The 20583-nt window shown below is 53.1% G+C and overlaps 1 protein-coding gene across 1 annotated transcript in view; it reads left to right on the forward strand.

Moving 5' to 3' along the window:
* RASA3 (RAS p21 protein activator 3) overlaps positions 1 to 20583 on the forward strand; it is a 118422-nt gene that overhangs the window by 52304 nt on the left and 45535 nt on the right. The window contains exons 3-4 of the mRNA XM_021695946.2: positions 6548 to 6651; positions 13849 to 13943. Of these exons, the coding sequence (XP_021551621.1) occupies positions 6548 to 6651; positions 13849 to 13943 (199 nt within the window). The remainder of the gene's footprint in view (positions 1 to 6547; positions 6652 to 13848; positions 13944 to 20583) is intronic.

Consider the following 20583-nt stretch of genomic DNA (forward strand, 5'->3'; position numbering starts at 1 on the left):
CTGGGGTGCCCCAGGCGGGGATCCATCTCCCCACCGTTCTGGGGTGCTCCAGACAGGGATCCATCCCCCCACCGTTCTGGGGTGCTCCAGGTGGGGACCCGTCTCTCCATGGTCCTGTAGTACTCCAGGAGGAATCCCCAGTTTGGGTCCTAGTGCTTGGGGGAAAGAGTGTGAGCAGCTCTGAATGCCTTTCCTGCCTGGTCCTGTGCCTGCCCGATGCTGACCTCAGGCTCCTTTGGCCCTGCCTGCCAGGCTACCACCCTCAAATGTCCTCCATGTCTCTGTGATCAGCAGCCACCATGGACCCTTGGGTGCTTCACTGCCCGCATCCCAGCACGGAGCCCCTCGAGTGCAAGCAGTGATTGGCCCAGTGACCCTTCTGTCCAGCATTGGAACAAATACTGTGATGTATTTGTTCTCAGACAAATACCTCAGACTCTCTCCTTCCTGGCAGAGGCTTACCTACATCCCTCCTGTCCCTGCTGCAAGTGTGCAGAATGCCACACGACACAACACGCGTCCTTTGTGGGATCGGAGCGACTTTCTGTTCAGGAGCTGCCCCTCCCTGGAGTGACATGAGTCGGGGTTGGGGTTCAGCACAGGGGCTGAGCATCCTTCCTCCCAAGAAGATGCAGCATCTTGTTGGAAGGGAAAAGGCTCTATGGCGAAGGCTCGTGGGTGCTGGGGAATCAGGCCACGCAGGGATTTAAAGGAGGTCTGAAAGAAGTGAGAAGAAACCAAAAGGTTTTCCTCCTGCCTCTGAGGCTCCTTTCTGGAACCGTGTATCACAGGCCTTCCTGGGACCCGTGCCTGCTGCAGATGGAGACGCGGACGCTTCCAGCTCCGCGGTCCCTGTGGGCAGTACCAGCACTCGACTTCCTTGGTGTTTCTCATTCTTCTCCTGTGGACCCTTGAACAGTATTTGGTTTAATGGAATTTTAATCCAGCTTTTAGTTAATGATGTAACAGGCACATTTTATTAGCTGAACTCTGAGCTGTTTGGAGATAGGCTGGTGCCCTTTTTGGAGAACCCACCCTGCCTGCCTGGCTTCAGTCCATGTTGGGTTGTGGGGTGGGCAGAGTTCCCTCTGGGAGCCTGGACGCTCTGCCCCAGTGTGGCCTTCTCTGTGGCACGTCGACTGTCGTGAGAATGGTCCTCTCACAAAGACACTCAGAGTGGGGTTCCTCATTCTTGGGCGTGCAGCCTTTCCATCTATCCCAAATCTGGAGCAGCTCAGGCAGCCCCGCTCCTCGCTCCTCCGCCCAGATGTTGGGAAATGGACTCAGGCGTTTGCGACATAGCCTGAAACCAGAGATAACCAGGTGCACAGCTGTTTTCTCGCGAGCAAACATCGTGGCCGTGGGGCTAGCTGCCAGCCTCGCGCAGATGCTGGGAAATGACTCATGGAGAAGTCCGCGGTTTGTCCGCCCGTCCCAGATGAGGCCCTGTCTGAGCCTCTGGGCTGCACATCTGGGCTCTGGGAGGAGTGGGAGGAAGGCGGGCGGTTTCCCCTTGTCGGAGCTACTTACAGATCCACTCCGTTTTCAGCAAGAGGGTGTTTGATTTTGTGAAACTCCATTTGAGCTTCTCCCAGTAATTACTGAGGGAAAGAGCCTGTCACTCTGGCCAGCCTCAGGGGTGGATGCCGCTGCATGCATTAATTTCCTTCTGTCAGATAGCAGTATTTAAGGCAAGCCAAGTCCTTTGGGCTGCTTTTTTCTTTATTTGGAAAGAGGGTTCTGGAGCCCTAAGGCTGCAAGTGGGGCGGACTGTGGGGCATGAGTCATGCATCTGACTGCGGCTGACCTTGGCTGGGGACAAAGCGGGGTCTGTATGGAGAGATACCCCAGGTTATGCTGCTAATGGGAAGGAAGGGGAGGCTGGGGGCTGGGGCCCCCTTTGAGTTCACCAGAAAGAAGACATTGTCTTGCCCGGCACATGGGGAAGGGCGGGGATGGGAGAACACTTCGGTTTCCCTTCTCTTCGGGAACATGCTTCGGACTCCGCAGCCTGCAAAGACACCAGTTACAGACTCCTGTTGAGCCAGGACGGGCTGGGGTTGTCCGAATGACTGTGTCGGTGTGTCCTGGGGTGGGGGACACTCAGGGGAGGGGTACCTTCTCCACTTACACCTCATGTCCACCCTCCTGCCCGGACAGATGTCACGTTGCCCGGGCAGCCTCAGCTCCTGAGTGCAGGAGCCCTGCTGCTCGGCTAGGGCACATTTTGCAGAAGGCAGGACCTTGTGCATTGATGACAGAGAGTATTAACAACTTGGTGGTGTTTCCAGTTGAAAAGGTGTTTCTCATATGCTGTGTATCAGTTATTTACCTTCGAATCTGTAACACAAACCTGAAAGCTCTCAGTGGATTACTGTCCTGAACACGAGAAGGTGGGCATGAATACAACATGGGCCAGAGGCATTTCAACAAAAGTGCTCACACACACTTGGTTGACACTGAGCTGCACTGATGATTTCAACGTTGCCAACGGAAGCAGGAGGTTCGTTTTGCCATCAGATGAGCCAAGTTTGTAAATGTTGGTAAGACTGTGTTGGACGTGTGGGCTGAATCTGTCCTCACTCTCTGGAGGGTCACACGGGGTTGTGCACCAGAGCCTCCCACCAGTGAGCACCCTTCCGCCAAGCACGTGCCTGCGGGAGCTGCTCAGGGACAGGTGGGTGGCCATGTAGCAGGCTGCTCTGTCGCGGGCGCCCGTCAGGGTTGGGACGGGTGAGTCCAGCAGGTATGCTCACTCAGACCTCAGGGCTGTTTGGCGGCAAACATTTCATGTACGTATTTGGAAAGTGGTCCGTGGCATGATATTAAAGGAAAAAGTGAACTGTATATTGGGATATATAGTGTAATCCTACTTTTATTGTGAAAATATGTGTCTCCATCCATATCTATTCCTGTTCCATATTCATCGATCTTCGGAGAAAAAATCTGGGAAGATATACCCTATAATGTTAATTCTGGTTTTCACTTTGACATTTTTACGTATTTTAAAAATTTTGGTTTTTAAAAAATAGCTTTATTGAGATATAGTTCACATACCACATACTTAACTTATTTAACATGTATAATTCTGTGGCTTTCAGTGTATTTGGAGCTGTAGCCATCAATTTTGGAATATTTTCATGTCCTTTTACCACCCCTATTTCTTGCGGCACTGGCCCACCTTCTGTCTCTGTAGGTTTGTCTCTTTGGGGCATTTTGTGAACATGGACTCACACAGTGTTCGGCCTTTCGTGGCTTCTCTCCCTGAGCATCATGATTTCAGGGTTCATCTGTGGGTAGCAGGTGTCCGAGCTTCACTGCTTTCCGTGGCTGCTGACGTTCCCCTGTCTGGACAGACCACACTTTTGTTCATCCGTTCCTCTGCCGATGGACATTTGGGTTGTTTCCGGTTTTTGGCAGTTGTGAGCACGGCCATAAACTCGCATGCACAAGTGTTTGTGTGGATGTGTGTCCCCACTGCTCTGGGCTGGATGTCTGGGAGTGGGGTTTGTTGGGCCATTTTGAGGAGCGGCCACTGTTTCCAAAGCGGCTGCCCCAGCGGGCTCCGACTTCTCCACATCTCACACTTGATATCATTATTTCTAGTTAAAAGTTACAGGAAACATTCTCGTCTGTGCATGTTCCTTTTTTAAAGCAAACAATTGAGATCATAAAGGAGTAAAGAAGCACAGGGAAATTCTAAGAACATACGCGTGAGTCTGTGAATCAGCGTACTGTGGGAGGCAGTGTCTTTGTCGGGTACCTTGCTGAGTCTGGGAAGGACGAGCTGTAGGCAGTGCAGGGCTGGTGCTGCCCACAGCAGCCCCCGAAGTCAGGCCCGTGCTCCGTCCAGGACTCCGCCAGCCCCTCGGGGCACAAGCTTGCCGCCAAGGCTGGGTGTCCTGGTGCTGCGAGTCACGTGGAACATGGCTCCCTCAGTCTGCCTCTCTCTCTGCTCTGGGCGCAGGCGCCACCTTCGTGTTCCTGTGGCCTCTGAGGGGAAGGCTTGCCCCTGGTGGCATGACCGAGGGTATGGGACGGGAATCCGTGCACTGCCCGTGTGTAACAGGCGATTAATCTGGAGACTGTGATGACCTCGAGGCTTGTGTTAGTTGTGTGGCTGTGGAATTAAAGGGTTCTGCTTCGTGGCCCATCACCCCAGAGAGGGTTCTCTGGGGTGGGGCCCGGGCAGCCGTGTTTTCTAAAAACCTGTCCGGGTAGTTCTGATTTGCAGCCCGAGGGAATTAGGGTTTGGTCCCATGTGGAGAGCAGACGACCAGAGTCCCACATACCAGGACGGGGGTCCCGGGCGGTGGGTGGGACTGTTGGTGAGACAAGAGAGCACAGTCCAGATTCACGTGTGGCTTTCCCTAGAGATACCTGCCACTGGGCAAATAGAAATGTGCAGGGGAGGCCTGGGAGGCAGTTCTGATGTGTGTGTGACAGCTTGGTGGCATGGCGCCCTCTCCACCCTCTGACCCTCAGAACAACAGGGTCCCCTCTGCTCTAGTCTTGTTCAGTGAGTGAGTACAGCACGCTCAGCCTCTCGGGTATCTGGAAGGGCAGCTCCCGAGTTGAACACACTCTGCTTTGCTCTGAGGCAGATCTCTGCTAGAATGCCCTCCCCTTGGCTCTTGCTTTCTTGGTGGTTGTCTCCCTGTGGCCTGGTCCTTCAAGACCCCAGGCCTCTGCCTGCCTCAGATGCTTCTGGATTATTCCCTCTGGCGCCCCAACACCTTTGGCCCTGCTGGGACCACCAGCTTCCACCTCGGGTCCTCATCTTCCGGCAGATCCACTCTGCACACTCCAGGCCGATGCAGTGCCGTGTCTGCGAAGAAGGGCTCAGGCAGGTCCCACCAACATGGCTCCTATTCTAGGGAGCTGTGGCAACGTGAACAAAGCGGTTCACGTCTTCCCTGTCCCCAGCCGCCGGGGATGGTTCTCAGCTGCTGGCGGAGGAGACAGGATGATCCCAGCACCTTTGTGCTCCCGCCTGTCTGCAGGTCGACTGCACTGGCTACATACCGTGGATACGTTGCTGCTTGAGGGGGAGGCCTTTCCCATATTTCAGAGGCCTGACCATCCTCCTCAGCCACTGCCTGGTCTGGGCTGCGCCCAGCCCCGAACCTGGCTCCCTCTCCCAGCCTGGCCTCACGAGCCTGGGGTGGGACTCAGGCAGTGTGTAGAACAGGCAGACGCCTGCCCACACCCTTGCTCCCAGGGGCTGGTGCATCTCCAGCCTGGTGTGCTGGCATGGAGCCCAGCGCCTGTCCTGCATCTGGTTTCCTCATGGGGGGCGTCTCCTTCTTGCCCCGGGAGGGGTGCATTTGCTCCATCTTCCCAGGGCTCACTGGGCCGTGCTGAGCTGATCCCGAGCTACAGAGATGAAATGTGTGTGCTTCAGCAGCTGGGCTATTTTGACTGACACATCACGTGCCTGTGTCAAAGGAGAGTTGACTATTTGCTGATGGGGCAGTGGTGGGAAGCAGACACATGGGGTGACCCCACATCATGCCACCAAAAACACTATTCTAGGGAGCTGTGGCATTGGTCAGACGGAGAGGCACCGTCATCTTCTGGCCACTGAGAAAGAACAGTGCTAATTAAAAGTACGAACTGTCCTGACACTGCGGCGTGCATTCTGATTTCAGAGATGCTCAGACATGGTGGGGAGAGTCATCTCAGAACGGATAAAATGTAGGCTGGAGCTGGGAGCCGCCCCGCCCTCCTCCCTCTGTTCTGGGGACGCATCCGGGTCCCTCGCAGTGAGGTTCCGCTGGTTGTACCACACCGTCCACCTTCTGCACCATTATTCTAGCTTGAGCAGGAGTGCACGTTCCTTCTCTTCTAACCGACACAACACACCCCGTTCGCTTTCCTGACTGATCGCATTTCCTACTTTGGACCTCGGTCGTAGGTGTGTGTGCCACAGTGAGCTGCTGACCATCTTGTACCCCAGTGAAGCCTGTCGGGTGCCCTGCCATTTCCAGCGTGGGTCCGCTAGCTGCAGACCATGTGTGCGGACTCAGCCCGGGCCAGCTGAGCAGTTGGGGGGCTGTTTCATGACCTCGACTGGGTTTGCAGTTCACACTGGGTCTCTGTGTGCAGGGACTCACGTGCGGAGTCCGTGTGGAGGGTCAGTCAGTGGGCAGGGGTCCTCTCCCCAGTGACAGGTGCGATTTCACCCCGACTTCTGGGGAAAGAGAGCACGGTCTGGAGCCGGCACGCTGGGTTTGACTGACAAGCATGAAGTGAGGCTTGCCAACCACTGCCCCGCACATTCCAAGTGTCCCAGCGGTCCTGGAGCTTGGGTCCAGCCCGGATACACACAGCAGACGTCATTCTCACTGCAGGCCGCTCACTCGGGGTGACGGGCCTTGGGGCCGATGGCGGGGACCATGCTTGTAGCCCAACGAGCAAACCACGGTTCCACATCTCACACGTGAAACACAATGTGACGTGTTGGTGAGACACGTAAGAGCGTGATTCCGTGTGTGTGCCCGCGCTGCCCAGCTCACCTAACAGAGCCCTTCTGCTTGCTTCTCAGCCCCTTCTACGGAGAAGACTTCTACTGTGAGATCCCTCGGAGCTTTCGGCACCTGTCCTTTTACATTTTCGATAGAGATGTTTTCCGGAGGGACTCCATCATAGGTAGGTACTGAAATGGGTGTTTTCTGCATTTTCTCTGCCTCTTTTGGGCGGGGCCTCATTCTGTCGGGGGTGTGTCATCTCCTCCGGGCAGTGCCCGTCAGCATCCTTGGCCTGGCTTTTTTGGCTGTGCTGAGCAGCTCTGGGAGGTAGCAGTGGGTATCTGGCTGGCCTGGTGGTGGCATCCCCCATGCCCTGGACGGGCCTCCGGAGGCCCTTCCCCGTGCCCTGGATGGGCCTCTCGAGTCCCCTGTGGCAAGGATGAGCTGCCTGAGTGCCCCCCTAACCCCGTCAACGTGTAGAGGAGCTTCACACCATGAGCTCATGTAGGAGAAAGGCTTCAGAGCTGTCCTTCAAAGTGAGGGTACAGTGACCACCAGGTGTGTCCCCAAATCCCAAGACTGCACCTGACCTGAGTTTGACAGCTCTCCATGGGGATTGGGATGGTATTGGGGTGCTCTCAGAGGCATTGGGGTCTCTCAGAGGTATTGGGGTACTTTCAGACGCCCTAGCATTTCAGTGGAGCGCTCCTGGAGAGGGAGGAGAGGTGTGGAACAGCAGAGCCTGCTTGAATCAAGAGGGTCCTTGTGTGTGGGCCCCACTGTGCACCCACACAGACCGCCACCTGCATGGGGCTCCTATAACACGCTCCCAACACCAGAAGGCTTTTAAACATGCCTCCGTTTTCTGACATGGGACTGGTGCTGCAGCGATGAGCTCCTGCTCGGCCTCTCTCCTCTGCTGCTGAGGAGTGTGTTACACCCCAGGTACCTAGCCCCCATCCATGCTGGTGGACCCACATCCTCAGGGGCTGAACCTGGAACTCCATAGTTTTGTGGAGTTCCTCAGGTGATTCTTAAAGTTAGAAGGAAACATGTACTGAAAGCATTTAGCAGGTGCAGGGGCTTGTTCTGGGTGCTGTACAAATATGACTCCTTTAACCTTCACAGTCCTGTGCTGCAGGTGCATCTTCAACTGAGGGAACTGGTACAGACAAGCCAGATGGCTGTTAGGTGTTAGCCCGGCATTCACACCTGCAGCTAGGGTCTCAAGTCTTCACCTCACTTTAGACCATGCGTTGCAGACTTCACTTAGAGGCAGTCGTTGGTTGAATGTGGAGGCTGTTGGGGAGGGAGAAGTCCAGGATGACTCCTGGTTATGGGTTTGCACCACCAGGTGGATGATGGGTGCTGGGACATACACAGGGCTGGAAAATGGTGAGTGTGGTCCTGGTGGAGGGGGAGGTGGGGGGAGCTGGAGATGAGGTGGTGAAGAATGAGTTCCTCATGCCAGGATGAGATACCATCTCCTGCCATGAGCAGAAACCCATCATCACCATGTACCACCGTCCACCCATCATGCACAACCAGCCATCCATGCTCCTCCACCATCAGACCACCACCATTCACCCTCCTCCACCATCGGATTACCACCATCCACCCTCCTCCATCATCAGACCACTACCATCCACCCTCACACCGTCACCACTCACCATCCACCCTCCACCACCATCAGACTACCACCATCCACCCTCTTCCATCATCAGACCCCCACCATCCACCCTCCACCCGTCATGCACCACCAGCCATTCACTCTCCTCTATTACCACTCACCATCCACCCTCCTCCACCATCAGACTACCACATCTACTCTCCTCCACCATCAGACCGCCACCATCCACCCTCCTCCACCATCACCACTCACCATTCACCCTCCTCCACCATCAGACCACCACCATACCCCCTCCTCCACCATCAGGCTACCATCTACCCTCCACCACCATCACTACCCACTGTCCACCATCCACCCATCATGCACCACCAGCCATCCACCCTCCTCCACCATCAGACCACCACCATCCACTCTCCTCTACCATCAGACCACCACATCTACCCTCCTCCACCATCAGACCACCACCATCCACCCTCCTCCACCATCACCACCTACTCTCCACCATTACCTACCATCCATCATCCTTCATATGTTCTCCACATCCCCCACCTATTATGTAACATTTACCATTCTCCAGCCCTCAGCCTGTCCCTTCATCCACCATTTCTGTTCTACCACCCACCATCTTCCACCACTGTCATCCAACCACTTCCAGCCCCAAATATGTCCCACCACCCAAAATCTGCTTGGTGTAAGCCCATAAAGCTGCACTCATTCAGGACTCCCTGTCCCCATTTATATCTGGCCTAGCCCTGGGCATATATTTCTCATTTTTTGGAATGGAACCATGTGACTGGGTTTTCTTCCACCTGAAGAGGGTAGCTCTGCATGGCTCAGGACAACAGGATGACAGATACCAGCCTCAGGCTGGGGAGGCCCTTCTTCGGCAACACCTGTTGGTTGGAAGGGAGCATTCTTCCTGTTGCACCAAAAGTTCCTTTTACCTTGTGCCTCCTGTGGTGGGAGCCACCTTGAGCATGCTGCCCCTCCCCGCATTCCTAGTCCAGCAAAGATGGGTGGTGCTGCTGTTGACCCATTCATCCCTGGGTGGAGGTTTGGGCTGTTTCCAGTTTTTAGTGATTGTGAATAAAGCTGCCAGGAATACTCTTCTGCATCTTTACATTGACACATGTTTTCATTTCTCTTAGTAGAGACCTGAGAGGCATATTGCTGGGGTGTATTGAAAGATGGCAGAATTTGCCACTCCAAAATATGCACTTTGGCATAAGGTTTAATTTGAGCTGAAGGCAGTTGAGAATAAGCAGACACAAGAAAAGATCTCCAGCCTGCCTGAAAAGCAGGACATGAATTGTGCAGAAGTTAATCACCAAGACAACTCTAGAGTCCTATTAGGCTGGAGCTGACACTGGAGGGGTCTACATGACCCACCTTTTTCTGCCACTGGCCCCTTCCTGCAGTTTTTGCCCTAGAAGCCCAGTGGCCTTTCCTTGGTCTGTCTCTTCTCTGAAAATTTGTTGTTGTTTTAGGTTAAGATGCTACAGAAGTGCAAGTTCTTGCTCACTGCTGAGTTTCCCCCCGGGTATATTTGAGACGTGTTAATAAACTTCCCTTTGTTCTTCTCTTATCAATCTTTCTTCTCTTGCAGAGCCTAAGAGAACCTAGAAGAGTGGGAGAAAAAAAAAAGGTTTTCCCTCCCCTATTGTGTGTGTTTACCTCTGTTAGAGACTGCCAAGCCCTTCTCCCGTATGACTGCGCCATCTTGAGTTTTCCCAGCCGCGTGAGAGTCCCAGGTGCCACACAGACTCTCAGCGCTCAGAATTGTCAGTTTTTATTTTTAACCCATTTATGCCATCCTGATACGTGTGTAGTAGTATCTCATTGTGGTTTTATTGCATTTTCTGACGAAGAATGAGGCTGGGCATGTTTTCATGTGTTTATTGTCTGTATCTCTTCTTTGGTAAATTGTTCAAATCTTTTGCCCTTTTAATTAGGTTGTTTTATTATCGAGTTTTAAAAGTTTTTTGTGTAGGGGCGCCTGGGTGGCTCAGTCGGTTAAGCGTCTGCCTTCGGCTCGGGTCATGATCCCAGGGTCCTGCGATCAAGCCCCGCATCGGGCTCCCTGCTCGGCGGGAAGCCTGCTTCTCCCTCTCCCACTCCGCCTGCTTGTGTTCCCTCTCTCGCTGTGTCTCTCTCTGTCAAATAAATAAATAACATCTTTAAAAAAAAAAAAGTTTTTTGTGTATACTTGATACAAGTTCTCCATGAGATACTTGTTTTACAAATATTTTCTTCGTCTTTGTTCTTTTCATTTTCTTTTCTTTTTTTTTTTTTTTTAAAGATGTTATTTATTTATCTGAGACAGAGAGAATGAGAGAGAGCACATGAGAGGGGGGAGGGTCAGAGGGAGAAACAGACTCCCTGCCGAGCAGGGAGCCCGATGCGGGACTCGATCCAGGGACTCCAGGATCATGACCCGAGCCGAAGGCAGTTGCTTAACCGACTGAGCCACCCAGGCGCCCCTCTTTTCATTTTCTTACCAGTGTCTCTCGAAGCCCAGAAGTCTTTAATTTTGATGAAGTCCAGTTTGTCAGAATTCTTTTACGGTCTGTATTTTTGGTGTCATAACTAAGAAATCTTTGCCTACTCCAGGGTGTGGAGATTTCCTTCTTTTTTTCTTTCTTTTTTTTTTTTTTTTAGAAAGTTTATCGTTTTAGCTCCTACGTTTAGATCTATTTCAGGTAAATTGTACATCTGACACACAAAGTTCATTTTTCTCCTTGTAAACGTCCAGTTGTACCAGCATCATTTAGTGAAAAACTATCCTTTCTCCATTGAATTACCTTGGTGCCTTCTTGAAAATCACCCAGGTTTATGTGTATGGGCCTTTCTCTGGCTTCTCTAGGCTGTTCCATTGATCTGTACCCCTTTCCTTGCTCCAGTACCCAGGGTCTTGGTGCCTGTGGCCTCAGCCGGGTTCAAGTCGGTGGTGTGGTCGTCCCAACTCTGTTCTTTTCCAAACTTGTTTTGCTATTCTAGGCCTTTTGAATTGTGACTTGTATTTTTTAATCAGCATCTCAATTTCCCAAACCACTGAGATTGCATAGGTGTATAGATTAATTTGGGGGAGCGGTAACATCTTAACAAAATGGAGTCTTCAGACCCTCCAATAGGGCACGTACTTGGTCTTCCTTAATCTCTCTCATCAGTGTTTGTGATATGTTTTCAGCATACACATCTTGCGTGTGTGTGTGTGTGCATTTAAATTTATCCGTCTGTATTTTATGTTTTTGATGGAGGAGACGAAGATTTCTTAGGCCGCACACCAGGGGCACAAGCCATCAAAGCGTCATTTTGTGAATGGTCCTGTTGGTGTCTTTTTTTTTTTAATTTCAATCCTTATTCTCATCGTTTGCACAAATACAACTGATTTTTATGTATGGACTTTATATTCTGTGGTCCTGCTGAACACTCCTGTTCTAGCTTTTCTTGCAGGTTTTCCTGTAGCTTCTGTGAATAAGACCTTATTTCTTCCTTTCCAGTGTGAGTGCTCTGTTTCTTTTCCTTGCCTCCAGGCCCTAGCTAGGACACCAGGTTGAGTGGAGTGAGTCATAGGAACAAGCATCTCTCCCACAGGCTTGTCTCAGGAGGCATCTGTCTGTCCCTCATTAGGTCTGACCTTAGCTAGCCTTCTTGCAGGTTTCACCCCAGTCCTCTGTACCTGGTTCCCCACGTCACCTGCCCTCTGTTGTGCTCCTTGCCACATGCTGTCTTCTGCACAGGCCCTGAGGGCTTGGGGTTCTTAGCGTGTGATGGCAGCACCACCTCTGTCCACATGAGACCGTGGGGCTCAGGTGGTCTAGTGACCTTTTGATGTCTCTCAGGTAGATTGGGACACATTTAAGTAGATATTATAGTTCATAGGTCACGTATTCTCTCCGAACAGCGTTTAGAAACACTATGTGTCTAAAAAGTACACATTTGTATACTAAGTAATGATGTATAAGTTGTGGGATTCATATAAGCATTAAATATGCAGTTCCTCCCTATTTCAGCTAAAGCTCATAAAAACATTGCAATGACTTAACATCTCAAATCTCAGATATAATCCTCTTATCCAGCCGAACTAATCACAGTCTGAAGATTTATCTTTTTTCAGTGAAATATACTGCCCAATTCAATTCCAATAATTTTTTTTCATGTGGCTTTATTCCCTTGAGACTTAAAAACCACATTCCCACTGTGGGGGATGGAGTTTGCAGGAGCTGCCAAGAGAGGAAGGGTAGTCTTCCCTCCTGCTGGGGGTGTGCTGGGGGATGGTGAGAGGCGGTGGGGAGGCCAGGTGTTAGGGGCGGGGGGGGGGGGCACTGAGGCAGGGAAGGAGCAGGGGTCCTGAGGGAGCCATCCTGCCCTGTAACTTGGTAATGCTGGAGGAAATCCCACATCCCTGTAATTTGGGCTGCTCTCTGCATTTCTTTGTGGAGTATCGTCTGCAGACTTTGCCCACTACGTGTCTCTGCACCTGCCTCTCTTGCTCACCACCCCCTCCCTTCCTGCCCCCCTGCCAACTGCGAGCAGTAGCTTTAACGTGTCCTGCAGTCTGTGGCTACACAGGATCTGGCTCCAGACGGCTCTTGGAGGTGAGAGCTGAAGCAGCGGGGTCCAGGTGGGCAGGGGCATGGATGCCGGGGGTGCTGATGGGCTGTATCCACTTCAGGGGGACACAAGTGCTGGCCTTGCCGACGAGCCCTGGTGGGGTGACCCGGCGTCTTTCCCAAGGCTGTTTTGTGGCTGGGAAGTGCGAGGTTCCTTCCCTTTGAGAATATGAAGTGATGTAAATGATGGTTCCACGGGCAGGGTGATGGGGGCTGACGGCAGTGATGTGGGAGTCAGTCGTCCCGACTCCCCAGGCCCCAACCCCCAGAAAACCCATGGAATGGCTTTTCTGTACATGTGTTGCCTTCCAAACCCCATCTCTGCCCTGTGGGTAGGTCTCACAGGGTCTGGAGTCCAGGGCAGGGTCGGCCGGCCGAGTTCTCAGAACGAGGTTGAAAGCCGTCGGGGAGGAAACCTTTTTCTCTACCCACCGAGGTTCTCCGGCAGGGCCTGTAACATTGGAAGAGAGGAACAGTTCCTTAACGCCTGCAGCTTATGTCAGGCAGGAGACGAGGACCTCGAAGAGCTGGCTGGACTTGTGCAGAGGAGGGGTCCACACCTGGAAAAGTGACCCGACAAGGGGAGAGGCTTTAGGCTTCCCAGGGTGGCAGGCTGTGGGGAGGCAAGCACGTGGGGCTGAGTGGAGTCAGGAGTCAGGTTCATTGGTGCAGGACCATCTTGGGCCCCTGTTTGACTTCACCGGAACACCTCCCGGGAGAGGCTCCATGGCAGCCCTCACTCCCCACAAGTTTGTGTGGGTAGCTCTGGGAGGGCCTCTTTCTGCACCTGCTAGTTCTCATTTGCCGCCAGCTCAAAGTGGCCTATTTTGGGGGTGTCCTCTGCTGAGCTCCCAAGGACCCGACAGAAGGACAGGCTTTTCTTTTCCTAAAACCTCGTATGGAGAAAGCAGAATGGCGGCAGCCCCAGCCAGGTCTCATGAGAGGCCTTCCAGATGCAACATTGCCCGTATTGATCTTACTGGAGGGAAGACAGCATGGTATTAGCTGTTTACCCAGTTATCTGTTCTGGAGTCTACTGTTGGAGAAAATTGGCACTGATCGTGGAGAGAGTTCCCCTTATTGTTTTGGGGGATTTCTTCCCTCTTGTGACGCTTTTCCTCTGTCTGTGTCGTAGGGAAGGTGGCCATTCAGAAGGAAGACTTGCCGAAGTATCATAACAGGGACACTTGGTTCCAGCTGCAGCACGTGGACGCCGACTCAGAAGTGCAGGTGAGCCTCGGTGGGGCGCGTGGGAGGAGAGGGGACTTTGGTCTTAACAGGGAATGGTGGTAGCAAGTTACGTCCTCTTACAGTGAATATAGGCATGTTAGCCTTGTTTATTCTTTTGGTTATTGTCACAGTTTGTCATGTGTGATTGAAACAGCTTTAAAAGTATAAAATTTGAAAGGACAATAATTACACATAATTGAAGTAAAGAAAAAAATACTGGCAGGCAGAAGTAAAGCTTGGGATGGGAACCATGCATGGAGCCTCACGCTGTAGGTCCAGTTGCCAGAGGGGCCTGCATGCATTTTCAGCTCCTGCACGTAACAGACAAGGGTTTGGAGTGAAGAGAAGTGACCAGTCACTGAGTTTCCCATCTTCTGAAGCGTCCCCAGGGCTCCCCTGGCTCTCCTGGGCCATGTGTCACCTGGGACTGACCCCCAGTCCAGCAGAAGGGGCTTCCCCCTGGCAGAGGAGACTGTGGGACCCCAGTTCCCACCCTCCCTTCCCTGTGATGGGGGCACTGCCCATGCCAAGCTTCTGGGACAACACCCTTTGGGAGGGCAGCCCTGCTTGTGTGGTTCCAGCTGAGCTCCTCACCCCACGCTGGCATCTGGAGCCCATGATGGGGAACCCTGACCCACAGCACAGTGCCCCGACGTCAAACGAGCATTTTCATCAGTGGTCCTGTGAGTTGCCACGGCGTGGCCAGGGTGTGTGACCCAGCATAGAGTCTGGCAGGCCAGGCTCAGAACGCCTAACCCAGCAAGACTGTTTCCTCCTCTGTGAATACCAGACAGTGCTTAATGCAGCAGAATCCCCGATGTAGGTGGCCGGTGAGCCCTCCCCCTGCCCCTCCTGGCGCACCCACCCCTGCGCACCTGTCTAGCTGCTTGCTCTCTGCTTCCTTGTAGACCCTTGGGCTCAGCGCAGCTCTGAGGAGAAGGCGGAGCACGTGGGGTTTCTGGGATCAATCCACAGACTTGGAGAAAGAAGCAGTGGGAGGGAAGGGTTGAGGAGCTGAGCCAAAGAGAGACATTGTCACGTGCCTCACACTTAATTCTGGCCAAGGGGCCCATGCGTGCTGCAGAAATTAGCAGACACAGCAACTCCTGCAGGATTCGTGTCTGCCTGAAGGTGCCAGCGATGATGAGTGCTGGCACCAGGAACGCACGGCCAGCCGCTCCTGCTCAGACCGCTTGGAAACCTGTCTGCAGGAGGAGGGCGGCAGGGGCCGTGTGCACTGTGACAGGAGGCGTTCCTGCCGTTTGTTGTGGTGATTTCCCCGTCCCTTTTGCTCTGCAGGGGGACAGCCCGTGGCGCTGTGATGAGAATGCGCCCGCAAGCAGCCCGCCACAGTGTGTCTTTACCACGCTCTTCACACTGTCCCCTCTGACCAGAGTTTGATGTCACCATCGAGTGTAGCTTGTCTTCCTTCTCACCTTGTTTGTAAACGGAACTTTTAATTTTGAAATGGCTTCAGATTCATCGGAAGTCACAAAAATGGTACACAGGGAATAATGATGAGCAAACTGTGTACTCTCCTATTTAGACTTAACAACAGAACACAGTGAAGAAAGGCCGTGTTCCTTCACCTTGTTCTCCTCATGGCAGCATCCTGCTCACTGGTCACGGCAGGCACACGGACATTCCTGCAATCCATGGACCTCATTCAGATCTCACCACTTTAACGTGTTTGCACATGTACCAGTGTGTGTGTATTTCATGTGTTACACACCTGTGTATCCCATGTGTGCACCTGTGCGTGTATATCACACGTGCGCACCTGTGTGTATATCACACGTGCGCACCTGTGAATCACACGCGTGCACCTGTGTATCACACGTGTGCACCTGTGCGTGTATATCACACGTGCACACCTGTGTATCACACGTGTGCACCTGTGCGTGTATATCACACGTGCACACCTGTGTGTATATCACACGTGTGCACCTGTGAATCGCACGTGTGCACATATGCGTGTATATCACACGCATGCACCTGTGAATCACACATGTGCACCGGTGTGTATCTCACACGCGTGCACCTGTGTATCACACGTGTGCACCTGTGCGTGTATATCACACACGTGCACCTGTGAATCACACGTGTGCACCTGTGTGTATCTCACACGTGTGCACCTGTGTATCACACGTGTGCACACGTGTATCCTGTGCATTTTGTCACGTGTGTAGGTTTGTGTGATCACCACCACAGTCAAGATGCAGAACCACTCCGTCACCATAAAACTCATAAACATGGGTGTGTGTTGATTGTACACCGTATGGAATATTTGGGCTATGTCCTACTGATGTGTTTTGCATGCTTGTGGATGAGGTCCTTGTCCTTCTGAGCCTGATTCCTGCCATCTTGAGAGGGGATGCTACCTCTAGCTGGGTCAGTTTCCTGGGAATCTGAATCATGAACAGAGAATGGGTGTTGTCAGGCCTATGAAGACAGAAGGAAGGACGGTGTACCGATCACCTGCCGAGTTCCCTGTGCTGCTGTTCCTTCTCAGGGTGAATACTGAGGAAGTGCAGAGCTCCCCTAGATTCAAAGTGCCTTTAGAAGTGCGTTACAGTCTTTCCCTACAGCCATCTTTTTGTTCCGAAATGTCACACTTATGGTTTTAGAAGGGCAGAGGATGGCATATGGTTTCTTGAATCCATCTGTTCTATAATTTGCAGTAAAAGGCATGTGTCAGAAAGAAAGTGTCACAAAACTGGGGCCAATGAGAGATGGAGTCACAACAGTGAGGGAAAAGGTGATTTAAAGAATTTCTTCTTCTTTCTGGAATTGGCATTTTTAAAGGTCTCTGGAAAATCACTTTATTTAAAAGGAATTAGTTGCTGTGTTCCTTCCCTGACCCTGGGTGGGTAGTATGAGAACGAAGCGGTTGGCAGGGAGGGGTCCTTCCTGGTATCGAAATGGGGAGGGAGACGGTCCCCCAGCCGTACTGGGGCGGGCCCGGGGGGTCCTTCCCCGGCCCCTCCCGAGGGTGCCCAGCTGAGCTCTTCTGTTTTAGTAGACCTGCTGTGAAGGTCTGTGAGCTCTGACAGCAAATCTTTAGTAGCAGGGTGGAAGCTCTGGAGTTGTGTCCGTCTGTGTGTCAGACAGTCCTACTGGGAGGGTTCTCAGTAGGCTGCGTCTGCAGTTGTCGGCATACAAGGACCCAGCTCTGAATCTTTCTGTGGGTTTAGGGGATCGAGGGAGGGAAGGGCCGGCTGGACCTCTGTCCTCCTCCATGCATTGTTTCTGGATTATTCTCTCATCTTCTGTTTTCAAATTAGTCTTGCTGCTCTTGGCGCCAAGGTCCAAGTGCTCGGTGGTCTGGGTCCCTGTGCGCTGACCCCGACCCCGGCCCTGAGGCCCAGGCAGACCAGGGCTCGATGGGACAGGGAAGGCGTGCTTTGGTGCTGTGACCACAGACCGTGGTCGGGGCCCTCTCCGCAGGCCAGGATCTGACACTTTCCTGAGAAAAATGTTTGGGAGCCACTGGTGCTTTTTTCTTTTTAAATTAGTAAACCTTTTTCAGGCAATTTTATGTTTGCAGAAAAATGAACAGAAAATAGAAGGAACTCCCATGTCTTTGTCCCACCTGGCCCCTGTGGTTAATATCCCACGGTGCTTTTGTTACAGTTGGTGAGCCAACGTGGCTCAAAGGCTGTGCACCCCGCTGGTTGGACAGAGGGTGGTGTCGGGGAGCCCCGCTTGCAGAGTCCCACAGGATGGCCTCGTGGGATCGCCAGTGACGGCCCCTCTCTCGTTCCTTATTATCTTAGTTAGCTTGACTAGAGGTTTAATCAATTTTATTGATTTCTGTTCTGATTCTGTTATTTCTTTTTTTCTGCTCACTTTGGATTTAATTTGATATTTTTCTTTTAGATGTCTTACATTATTGAGGTTAGATCTCTCCTCTCGAATGTGTGCGGTTGCTGCTATAGATTTCCCCATAAGCACTGCTTTCGCTGCGTCCCACATGTTGTGATAAGTTTTATTTTCATTTTCATTTATGAAAAGAAGTGACTTAAAAATATCTCTGTCTCTCTTGAGACTTTTTTTTGGCCTGTTTGTTATTTAGAGGTATGCTGGTTAATCTTCAAATATTTGGGGATTATTAAGCTCTCTTTCTGCTCTTGATTTCCAGTTTCATTTCCGTTCTTCTGAGAGCAGACACTGTGTGATTTGTGGCCCAGGATGGCCATGCTGATGCGCCCTCCGAGCAGAGACTGCTTTCTCTGCAGCTGGATGGGGAGTTCACAGGCGGCAGCTGGAGCCAAGGGGTCGGGGCGCTGCTCGTCTCCCAGTTGCTGTTTAGACTTATCATTTACCTTAAATAAAAATGGGGAAAACTGTCAAATCAGCATTTTTAATGCACCATCCTAAGACTTTTTTCTTCTTACAGAAGCAGGGACGCTTGGCTGAGTCTTGGCCCCAGCCTGGGCTCTGGGTGCCGCCCCCGGAGTCCCACCCTCCCCTCCTGCCCTCAGCTCAGCATGTGGGGCCAGGGACTGTTGAGGTCAAAACAAGCCCAGGGTCAGATTCTTCAAGGGCAGAGTGGAGTTCAGTGGGTGTCAAATGCTGTGCAGAGGCCGAGCTGGAAAACTGGCATTTCCTGCCGGTCCTGCGGTGGAGGGTGTGGCCCCGTCCCCTTCCCTCCCCGGGTGTCACCCTCAGGGCACGCCCAAACTCTCCATCTGCTGCACAGGGACAGATGGGAACTTCTCAACTGCAGCTTTATTGGTTAACTTCTGGGGGCGGGGGCGTCTTTTCAGTGCCATGCAGTGTTTGTATTGTTTTGTGTTCCCTCCCAAATCTCCAGAATATGGTGGCCACAGGCCTTGGCTGACAGTATCTGCCCTTGGTTAGGAAGTGCTCACCCCCGAGAGGAAGCGCGGCAGCTATGGGGTCTGCTGCCGCCCATGTGTTCGTCCTCTTCTGGGAAAAACAGGAAATGGACCATGGGTCGTCTGCGGTGGGGTTCCGTCTCAGCCCGGACACATTCTCTCACTTCTCAGAGCCCATTGAAAATAAAGCAGTGATGTGTCCCTGAAGCGGCCGTGGCCAGTCTTAAAATTAAGCCAGGGAAGAGTTGGAGCCCAGTGCACCGGAGAACACAGCTGAAGAACACAAACCTTACAGGAACCCGTTCTGTGACAAGCCCTTACTCTGTTCTGTGATCTTGAGCTTTCGCCCTGCATTTGGCTTTTGGCTGAGGAGAGCGGGCTGCCTGTCGGCCCGAGCCTCAGCATCCTCCCCATAGCAGGACGGCAGGGCCTGCCCCAGGAGATGCTTGGGGAAGCCCGGAGCCTGGCCTGGCTCAGTGAGAGGGAGCTGCAGGAGGCCAGCTGGCTGGGGACGCTGCCGACAACGTGGCTGTGTATTTGCCCCACCTGCAGAGCCAGCTAGTGCTGAGGCCCCCCTCTCGCGGGCTGGGCGGGCACAGGGTGATGCTGCGTCACGGGGCCTGCTGTCGCCACCCCTGTCAGATGAGGGGCCTCCCAAGGCAGAAGCTCCCTGGGCTCTGTGGGAAGGCCCGCTGGTTCCCTTGGGAAGCCGGCTGTTCCCGGCAAGCGCGTCCCTCCATAAGCACCCGGCCGCGTGTGGCAGGAGCCACTCAGAGCCCTTGGTGGATACTGAGTCTGTGCTCTGGACGCTGGGTGTTGCCCAGGGTCGCGCAGCTGTGATGCTGGTCTGGTCCCACCATCCAGGACATATCGCTGCCCCCTCCCTGAGGCCACTGGTCCTGCAGGTGAGGGAAGGGCCGGGAAGGGCAGGGGCTGGCCTTGCCTGCAGCCGGAGAGGGGTAGGCTCCCCGGGCCTTGGTGCCCATCTCCCCCATGTACGTCAGGTCTCCTGTGTCAGAGTTGTGGGCGAGCCGGAGGACCTGGGAGGCTGGCCTCCAGCAGAGCGCTGTGCAGGGGTCCCAAGTCGCAGGAAGACCAGAGCAGTGGCCGCCGCATTCAGAGGGGCGAACTCAGGAGGCCACTGGGGACGCCGCTGAGTAGTCCTGCCCACACATCCCCCCCCCCCCCCCCCCCCGGCCCACCCATCTGTCCGTCCGTCTGCAGCCCTGGATTCTTCTAGGACAAGGCAGCCTTCAGAGGGTCCTCCCCAAACTTCACAGTCTAGTACAAGTTTTAGTCGGAAAGGATTGTGGAGATGATCAAGTTTAACCTTCTTTTCTAATTAAAAGACTTTTAATTTGGGGGCTCCTGGGTGGCTCAGTCGGTGGAGCATCTGACTCTTGATCTCAGCTCAGGTCTTGCTCTCGGGGTTGTGAGTTCGAGCCCCGCACTGGGCTCCGTGCTGGGCTGAGCCTACTTGAAGAAATGTTGATATTCACGTTGTAGTGTGTTCTCATATAAATTGTCAGTGTGTCACACCTGCGGTTGTTGGATATTTCTGAGGGAGCGAGCTCCTCTTCTTCGAAGCACTGAGACCCTGGGGCAGAGTTGTCCGTGCCTCCGGAGGGCTCAGTGTCAGATGAAGGGGCACAGCCTGAAGCAAGCAAGCAAGCAAGCGTGTGGGGAGGCTGCACCTCCAATACCTTTACTTGTGCTGTTGGATCTCTTTTTTCTGAAACAGCGGTCTGGGGTTGCCGTGCCCTCTCCTGGTCCCTGGGACCTGTGTGGGTCCGGGGGGG

This window comes from Neomonachus schauinslandi, chromosome 3 (assembly GCF_002201575.2).
Source record: "Neomonachus schauinslandi chromosome 3, ASM220157v2, whole genome shotgun sequence".
NCBI lineage: Eukaryota > Metazoa > Chordata > Mammalia > Carnivora > Phocidae > Neomonachus > Neomonachus schauinslandi.